This window comes from Saccoglossus kowalevskii, chromosome 12 (assembly GCF_978046115.1).
Source record: "Saccoglossus kowalevskii chromosome 12, keSacKowa6.1, whole genome shotgun sequence".
NCBI classification, from domain to species: domain Eukaryota; kingdom Metazoa; phylum Hemichordata; class Enteropneusta; family Harrimaniidae; genus Saccoglossus; species Saccoglossus kowalevskii.
Genome location: NC_140652.1, coordinates 21,715,509 through 21,725,388, shown reverse-complemented (window position 1 = coordinate 21,725,388; position 9,880 = coordinate 21,715,509). Strand labels below are relative to the sequence as shown.

The following is a 9,880-nucleotide window of genomic DNA, read 5'->3' as shown; positions in this document are numbered from 1 at the left end:
AACAACTAGGAAAAGTGAAAACAAAACTTATTATCACCAGCATAAATGCGTAAAGATTTTTTCACTTTTGATTAAGTAACGCACCGTAGAATGCAGATACGGGCATGACAAACACACCTTTGAAAAGCTTGAAGTCTGGCGATTCCAAAAATATATACTTTCCTGGCTCTATTTGTAGTTGTTTGGTCCCAATTAGAAGATGAAAAAAAGTATGCAAATAATAGTCCCGCTACCTTAACATTACTATATTGGATCAGTATGTTAGAGTTTATATATACGTATTTTATATAAGTATTTAGCCTCTATTATTTGTCAATGTTATCAAAACGCCGATACTTAGTGTTTTTGTCGATCGATACAAGTTGAGGTCAAGACAGTATATATCCATTATACATTTTCTTGTTTCTTCTTCAACATCCTATTTCGTACATAAATTATGGCACCGATAATTATAATTATGATGACTACCAGGATTAACAGAGCAATTAACAAAGCATAGCCTCCATTAATGCTTCAATAAATGACACAAGACACAAGGTTTTGGCAAAAGTGGAAGGGGGAGCGAATTGCAGACGCAGGCGTCGCAGCGAACAGCTCCATGATGCGACTCGCCTGTGAATTGCATCATGACGCCGAGCGCGTGGTACCTGGTTGCAACCTTCCACCAGCAGAGACTGTACAGGCGGGCGTCATGGCTGGCGTCCCCCTGGCGGGAGCCTGCAGATAGACTCACAACCCCAGGGGGATGGACAGCGTGGGTACCCGTGTAAAGTCTGCTTGGTCTGTGGTGGAAACCCCCTTTCCTGTTTATTGCTAAGGTTGTTCATGAGCAGATAAACATGAGTTACACTTGAGTGAGATCGGTAATGGTATAGAAATTGGTATATAGAGACCTTTGCATGAATGGGTGGGTGGGAGGTCTGCTGAGACGATGTGTATCGTACGGTGCGGCAAAATGAACTGATGCTTGAAGAGGATGCGAGCACGGATAAGCGAATGAACAGTCTGGTGTTAATTAATGTAAATCCGACTGAAGGACGAAATGTGAGCAAATATTGCATGAAGTACAATGTGGCATGGGAGGTGTCAAAATATGAAAGGGGGATGTCAGCTTGGTCAATGCATGTCATAATTGAGCATTAACACAGATTATAAATTATATTCATAATCATACTATTAATGCTTCAATAAATGACACAAGACACAAGGTTTTGGCAAAAGTGGAAGGGGGAGCGAATTGCAGACGCAGGCGTCGCAGCGAACAGCTCCATGATGCGACTCGCCTGTGAATTGCATCATGACGCCGAGCGCGTGGTACCTGGTTGCAACCTTCCACCAGCAGAGACTGTACAGGCGGGCGTCATGGCTGGCGTCCCCCTGGCGGGAGCCTGCAGATAGACTCACAACCCCAGGGGGATGGACAGCGTGGGTACCCGTGTAAAGTCTGCTTGGTCTGTGGTGGAAACCCCCAAATTTAAAGGCAGGATGATGTGTTACAAAGTCTATCGCGATAGGATAAAACAAAGCATGGTTAGACCGATGAAACATTAAACTAAATACACTGCAAATACATGTAACGAAAACGAAATGAAATCTCAAGACAAATGTCGAAATTACAGTTAAGGAAGAGCAAGTGACAAGTGACCCGGAACTGAGCGGATGATGCTGGGGGGTGTGCGAATGTACGTCTGGTAGGCGTCGCTGCGCCACCTGCCCAGTGCCTTGATCAACCAGTCCGGGAGATTTGCGTCGGCAGCTGTCGTGGCTGCACCACTGCGGAAACTGTGAGTAGTGTAACGGTTGACATCTGGTACAGATGCGCGAGTGAGAAGGTCTCGAATGTGGTTGCTAACAGCTTGCCGCGTGAGGAAATTACTGTTGGCGAACTGGAATGCGGGTAGGTGAGCGACGGAACTATGTAGTGCTTTGTACGCCTGGTATGCCTGCACGGCGCAGACCGATGACTGTGAGGGTGCGATGATGATGTTACATCCCCGGCGGAATGGGTCTGTCTTAGACGCCTTGAGCGCAATGACGAGGTCTGTGTTGCACGTGATGTCTGCCGTCAGTAAAGTGCGTTGTGGATCGAAGGTCATTGACGTGGGTGCGACAAATTCGCTGACTCTCAAGAAGCCGAAGAACGCCAGTGTAAAGGCAGACCACAACATAGCTTTGTCATGGTCGCAAATAGTGGGATGGTTTGCGACGGTGTTCTTAAGCATTCGCATTAGTGCAATGGTGATTGGGAGTTTTACACGATTTGGCACGCCGTGATGTCTTTTAATGCCTTGCATAGTGAAGTGAAGCAGGAGGTCGTCGCGTATTGATGAGGTGAAGCCAGCTTCGATGTGTGCACGGATGATAGCTGCGAGGTAAACTTTTAGCGTGCCATAGGTAAGTGACGATGTTGCGAGATGTGTCATAAACAGAATCGTTGAGCGTTGCGTTAGTGGATAAGGATTCATTCCATACATGCGACAGAAGAGAAGATAGCGAGTTTGTCCCGCATGATATGTCCGTCGTGTACCTGGTGCAATGCTCAGGTTGATGTAGTGGCAGGCTTGTTGTGTGAGGTTGACGGGACTACGTCGCACATCGGAGCCGTTAAGAGGGTGCACAGGTCCGGAGTTTTGGTTGGGACCCTGTCTGCCTGAGGTGCCAGTCGTTGAAACCGCAATATCTGTTGGCGAGAGAGAGAGTCAGCGATATCGTTATTAAACCCTGAGATATGTGAGATCATGACGTGAAAGTTATTAGATGCTGCAGTGAAGAACAGCAGTCGGACAAGTTGCATGATCCGTGGACATGATGAGGAGCCTTTTTTCCATATTTGGACAACTGATATGTTATCGCAGTGAAACCGTATTCGAAGACCATACCACAAGTGGCCCCAAATTAAGGAAGATAGTAGAATTGGTAGAAGTTCCTTCCAGGCAATAGAGTATAAAGGGTCATTTGTAATGAATGTAGGCCAGGTGTTTGCGAACCAATGACCCTTGTAGAATGCCCCGTAGCCAAGTGTTGCTGAGGCGTCTGTAAACAGTTCGAATTCTGGGGACGGTATCCAGTTTGGGTTGAGGAGGGATGCTGTGCCGTTCCAAGATGGCAAGAAGTCACACCACCATTGAACGTCGTGCCAGAATTCGTCAGTGAGTGTTATGACTTGAGAAAGACTGGTGGCTGTCATGCTGATATCAATCATGCGCCTCAGGAAGATGCGGCCGGCTGGTATGCACTTACATGCGAAACTGAGGCATCCAATGAGGGAGAGCAATTCACGTTTCGAGCATGTATGGCGAGTCAACCAGCTTGGCAGCTTGACAAGTAGATCCGCAAGCTTGTCCTTAGGTAATCTAATAACCATGTTGACAGTGTCAAGCTCCACCCCTAGAAAGGTGATGACAGAGCAGGGACCCTCAACCTTTTCTGTAGCAATGGGTACCCCCAAGTGGTGACAACTTTGCAGCATAACATCCATATTGTGCTGGCAGGCGTTAGTGTTTGCCGGTCCAACTGTCAGGAAATCGTCTAGGTAGTGTAGAAAATCCGTATTCCTTGCGCGATGACTAACGATCCAGTGAATGGCATCAGCAATGCGGTTGAAGAGGTATGGTGCTGAGCGAAGCCCAAATGGCAGCACACGGTCGAAGAAATAGCATCCTTCCCAAAAAAACCCGAGCAGGTGCCAGTCTTCCTTCCGAACTGGGCATAAGCGAAATGCGTGTTTAACATCGATTTTTGCGAGTAAGGAGCCATGGCCATGCTTGTGAATGAAGGCTACAGCATCATCGATGCGTGAGTAGACCAATGAATGATCTTCTTTTGAGATATTGTCACTGACGCTGTCAAGTGTAGGTTGGGAGAGATCCATGATAATGCGAAAACCCCCACTTTTCTTAGGCCGTAGGCCAAGAGAATTACAAACAAAGTTTTTGAGGGGAGGACGCTTAAATGGTCCGATAGTGTGACCAAGTTTGAGTTCTTTTTGGATTGATTCTGTGATGATAGAGGGGTTGATGCGAGCGGACTTGGCGTTGCGTGTAGATCTTGGGTAGTGCTTGCCGCGAAATCCAAGGTTAGCCCCATGAGAAATGTCAAATAAAATGGCTGCTACGAATGATTTGTCCGGGTGATCGTGCAGTTCTTGCGCAAAGGAATCGAGCTTAAGAGGTGTGCTTGGGTGCATATTTTCGACCACGTGAGCTGGCATGATCATTGGCGTGAAAGGGTCGTGGTGTGTAGCCACGAAAAAGCTGGTTTTTCGTCTCGGTATCGCGGTGGCTAATGGCAGTGTGGCCTGCAGAGTGGCAAGACGAACAAATGTGGAGACGATTATACCGGCATGGAGTTTCGCAGCGATCTTGATTGAAATTACGGCACACTGTATTGTTATAATTGTCAGCAGATTCGTTCACCCATGTATAAGGATTCCTGCTTCGTTGGCATTCCTGTTTGGTATGACCTTTCTGATGACAGTCAGGACATGTTGGAATGAGCAGATGGAGTTTTTGTTGACAGAATTTGTAGTCAAGTTGGTTGTTAGGCAAACTCCAGTTCCGTAGGCCAGGGTAACGTGAGTAATCTAGACGGAATTCTTTGTCATAGGTGACCCATGCTTCTGGCTTGAACTCAAGAGCTCGGCTGGCGATGTGACGCTGGTAATTGAATAAATGTACAGCCTCATGGGGAAAATAATGTGCCCTATAGGCAGCAAATGTTGACCAACATTCCAGCCAGTTTGCTAAATCGCGAATTTCATTCTTTTTTGCATGTTTTGAGAGAACAGCGACTGAGGGATCATCAGAGTCCAAAGCCACTCGGGTGTTTGAGATCTGGGTGGCATTTGGTTTTCTTGAGTCAGGGTGTAAATCGGACAAATCAACAAACTTACCCCGGTTTGCTAGTTGATTGAGTATTTGCTGGTCGACGTATGGTAAAAACAAGTCTGCAGGTGGGATGATAGGAGGAACTGCAATGCTGGCATTGTTCATCATCGGCATCGCCTGTGTCGCAGTGTTGATACCGGAAGCGGAAGTGAGAATGCCCTCACCGGCGAAACGTTGTATGGGAGCGGCCATGTTGGTTGCGTTGAAATGACCCCCGGTAGCAAAACTTTGTTGACTAGGATTAGCGTGAGCTAGCGATGCTTGGCTTGTAGTAGCTGGAAGTTGTTGAAACATCGAATTGTCTTGATGAGCGGTATTATTGTGTACGATCGCATTATGTTGACTAGCTATTGGCAAGGTAATCGGAAGGCTGTTATTTGTGAGAGAGTCAGTTGGCGTCGAACTTGATGGCGTTGTTTGGCTTGGGTCGCGTGATGACACGAGGCTTGCCGACAGTTGTGGAGCAGCCGGCGGTTGCGAAATATTATTCGGCTGCGTTTGACAGTTTCCTTGCTGTTGTAGGCTACGAACGAGATCTGCGAGTTCGCTTCTGCTAACTGTGATGACATCGCTGGGGAAGTTCGTGGACTGTAGTACAGTGGGATCTCCATTGTGTGCTGACGATTCTTGCGGAGGTGAGTCAGTTACGTCTATAGTCGCAACATTTTGGAAGCGAGCTGGAGTACGACGATTTCGTTGAGACTTGCGACCGCCACGGCTGGTGTTAGATCTTCCGCGTCCTCGAGGCATGTTGGAACTGGATGTTGTGAAGAAAAACTGGTATTTGTGACAAAATGAATGGCTGAAATGCTTTAGCAAGGAATTCTGCTGAGACGATGTGTATCGTACGGTGCGGCAAAATGAACTGATGCTTGAAGAGGATGCGAGCACGGATAAGCGAATGAACAGTCTGGTGTTAATTAATGTAAATCCGACTGAAGGACGAAATGTGAGCAAATATTGCATGAAGTACAATGTGGCATGGGAGGTGTCAAAATATGAAAGGGGGATGTCAGCTTGGTCAATGCATGTCATAATTGAGCATTAACACAGATTATAAATTATATTCATAATCATACTATTAAAGTCATTCATAGAAACAGTCACTATGTTGGATCGGGGAGATTTGTTGTCAACATCATCCACTGCAACCACACAAAATACGTACGTCCCACCTGTATGGAAAAATATAGAACACCAATTAATTTAAGACATTTGAAAATCTAATTAATTTGCTTTACTTGACAGAAGGAATTGCATAACTGTAACTTGTCTATTTAGATAGAAATGTCACTAACATTATTCTAAATAAGGTTTCTATTAAAGATACAATTTTAAATATCGCTTTTCGATACAGTTTGTGATCGCAAATGATCGTAGTGAAGATCTCGTTGAAAGGGAGAAAACCAAGAGATTTGTTTTGGTCCTGAAATCGGGTTGCATTTACGTCAAATACCGTGTATACATATGTATGGAGAAAAGTAAACGCTCTCGTGGTTCTATCTGGGTCCTCTCGCAAATAAAGTATATGCTATTATGAATTACCAGGTGCAGCCAATGGAGCTGTTCATCAGAAAAGCTGTTCCAAACGATTTTTGTTGAGGGCAGGGAATTTTTTCTATTTCTGTAGGGGGCGGGAAATATCAGTAGTGGGAAGGGCAGATTTCTAAAAAAAAATGCAAGGACAGGGAAACTTTTTTTTTTAGTGGGTAGGGTACTCACTTAAACAAATATCGCAGGTTGGGCAAAACAGCCTTTAGGGCAGGGTATAATAAGAAACGCATTGGGGGAAATAGCACACGGCTGCCCACATTTAGCAGATGTTATCAATAACTGAAAGTGCGAGTCACCCACTGATCTACTGAGTGGTTAATGTATTCAAAAACAGGCAAAAAGTGTGTTTTTAATGAGGGGAGGCGAAAAACTAATTTGGTCAGCAGGAGGGCAAGAAAGGCAAGGTCGCGGTGCGGAGAGAAGGGGGGGTAGCTTATGAACAGCTATTAATTTCCCATTTTTCCTTTATATTAATAAGCATACTTCAAAAAGCCCATAAAATACATTTTGTCCCAGAGAATTTACTATTTCAATTTATTGCTCGTTGGCTGCATCTAAATTATTGTAAACGAAATGTTCTACTTTTATAACACGCTGTACAATATTCGCTCAATGGAATGAAGAGAAAAAAACATGATTTATTAGATTCTCATTAATCAATCAATCTATTAACCATACCCACCTGCCGATGGTACTACAATTACAAAAGTTTCGGTCTGTCCAGCTGATTTGGGAGTCGATAGTTTTCCGTAATTGAGTTGATTCTGTGATGCCTGTGTAGTTCTTTCATGGTCTGCTTGCATCGTGGAGAAGTCAGTATGCATCCATATCTCGTACGACGTCACTGTGTTAAAGTGAAACAAAAATAAAGACAGGTTCCAATAATATATCTGCATATTTGTTGTTTACATGTGTACCATTGTATAAAGATAATTAACAACAAATATGTATATATTGCATTGAATGTATAATAGCATAACAACTATCTATATATATATATACTTGTATACTATTTCTGGATCTTTGATCGAGGTTTTACTGCTTGTGGGCTAATATACAATTTGGTGAAAATTACAAATAGCAAACCGAGAAAAAAATACTACATCAAATATACTCACAATCAACTCTCAAATAACGACGAATATGTATATAATGTGTTGTATGTGAAATAGCATAACAACTATATATATCTTAGTATATATCATTGATCGAGGTTTACTGCTTGTAGATGAAATTGACAAATAGCAAAAAGAAGAAATACTACATCAGATATTCGCAACTCTCAATCAATGTACCAATCTTAGATCAATTGTGTAACCATACATCTGTTGTAGCGTGAGGTCAAGAAATCTGTAAATTAAATAAAACTTATTCTAACCATTGCCATAGTCTAAATCGTCGCCTGGGGCAGTGAACTCTATTGTTACTTCTCGAAATCTGTAAGCTATTGTCTTTACTTGAAGATCAATTATCTTTGATGGTGGATACAGGTCGGATGATCCTGCAAATAATATAAATAACAATCTAAAAATGTGTTGTTGTTGAAATATAATGAAAGCTAGAATCGTGTAGTTTGAGAAAAAAACATGTCGTGAAACTGTACACTGATCGGATCACTAAAACAGAACTTGATATTATTTTGAATCATCGCCTATAATAACCCCTTTCTGTCTGTAGGTAGTGTCTTTTAGCGACGATGAATTTCTATGACGTAGAAACCGTTTCAAAGGTTTGTCTTATTCTAAATAACGATTGACCAACGACTTCACACCATGGAATCTGTTTGTCGCTACATGACCTATTTATAGTGAAGTCGTATCGGAGATTATGAATCGGATTTTTCGTACTGTTTACTGCATATCAGATGTGAAATTGACGCATGTGTGACACGATGTATATTTAACCATATTGTATGTTACATTCTGTGCAACGACGATTACATTACGTTACATAGAAAACACATACTTGTTTCGCCCCAAATTTTGTTGAAAATCATCCCTTAAAATAATTTACACTATCATTGTAGAAATATCACCCATTATATCAACACTGCGAAAATACGATCCCTTTGATTCCGCAAAATGTCAAAAATACAATTTATAAACACTTTGGATGACCATCCCCCTATTTAATTTAACATACCGCTACACGATGTACCGCTACACGTGAAGCTCCCACCATTTGCTGCCCTCTGGAAACTTCCGGTTTCTTCGTCTTCAATTGCCAGTACATTACCCTCATAGTCCTGGTCTATGACGGATCCAAATCCAACGCGTCTGCTTGGGCTTATTACAGTATCTCTGCCATTATTAGCTACGTTCACCTGATAACAAAAAAATGGAGACGAGTTACATTCATAACAAACAGTGTGTTGTTTAAAAGACGCGTCGACAAGGTTCCTCTGCTGCTTATGTAAGAGGAACTGTGTTACACGATATTCCGAACGCGTGGCGCACTACGACAACCACACACGTGACCATCGTCATCGATCATTGTCATCGTTTTAGCACAGGCACATAATTGAGTCATGGGAGCGCTGTGTATATATTGTGTATATAAATTAAAGCGGGGAGTCGTCACCTGCGCATGTGTCAGATGACCATAGCGTGGTATTTTTTACAAACAAGCGTCTACCCGTGAACCTTTGCGTTTTTAGCATGTGTTCTTAGGACACGCTTGGGACTCATTTCCCGCGCGTGCGCAGGTGACGACCCTCCAGCTTTAATCTGATAAACTTTAATAATTTATAGTTCGCAATACTTTTAGTATCAGTTACCAAAATGATAGGCTCTTTTTTTACTTGCCTTGACACTGTACCTATCATCTCCATTGAATGCGGTGAAATATGACGTATTTGTACCATCGTATTTGGTGATATCAGCACCAGCGCCGTTATCTGCCATGGTCAACTCAATAGGATCGTTGTTGGGTCTCTCAATAGTGGCAATAACTGCAGCATTAAGCACTGGTATGGTACCTGTATTGAATGAATAACCGAATAATTATCAAACGCTTTCTCTAGTCGTGCGCTATGTTAGATAGTGCGGTCAGCTTGAACGCTTCCCCTGGACAATCCAAATTGGTTGCCAAATGTTGTTGATATGAGTTATCTCGAGACGTAATAATATATCTAAACTAGTCATATTAAGAATAACGGTGAATAAAACTACATCATATTTTGAGTGGGATCAGTAACAATCAACAAAATGAACTATAGAGGGCGTTTGGGGGAAACTGTGCTAACATCATCTGTACATCGTTCGCCTGCCCGGTGTTGTTCCGTTCTGACATTCCTCCCTCTACAACCTTCGCCGGGACGTTCACCTTGAATATTCAAGATGCAACTGTAAACCACTCCTGTTTCCATGCAACGCATTAGTGTTTTTGGCTACAAGTTGTCTACATAGAGGTAGGTAAGTTTTCCGATTTCTACTCATTCA

The 9,880-nt window shown here is 43.1% G+C and overlaps 1 protein-coding gene across 1 annotated transcript; it reads right to left on the bottom strand.

The window, feature by feature from the left end:
- Positions 1-538: 538 nt before the first annotated feature.
- LOC102807582 (uncharacterized) lies at positions 539-5,955 on the bottom strand. The gene is made up of 2 exons (XM_085506504.1): positions 4,892-5,955; positions 539-2,680 (listed from the first exon to the last, which is right to left on the bottom strand). Exons 1-2 carry the CDS (start codon positions 5,919-5,921, stop codon positions 1,620-1,622), a joined length of 2,091 nt encoding a protein of 696 aa, XP_085362630.1. The 5' UTR covers positions 5,922-5,955; the 3' UTR covers positions 539-1,619.
- Positions 5,956-9,880: the final 3,925 nt, after the last annotated feature.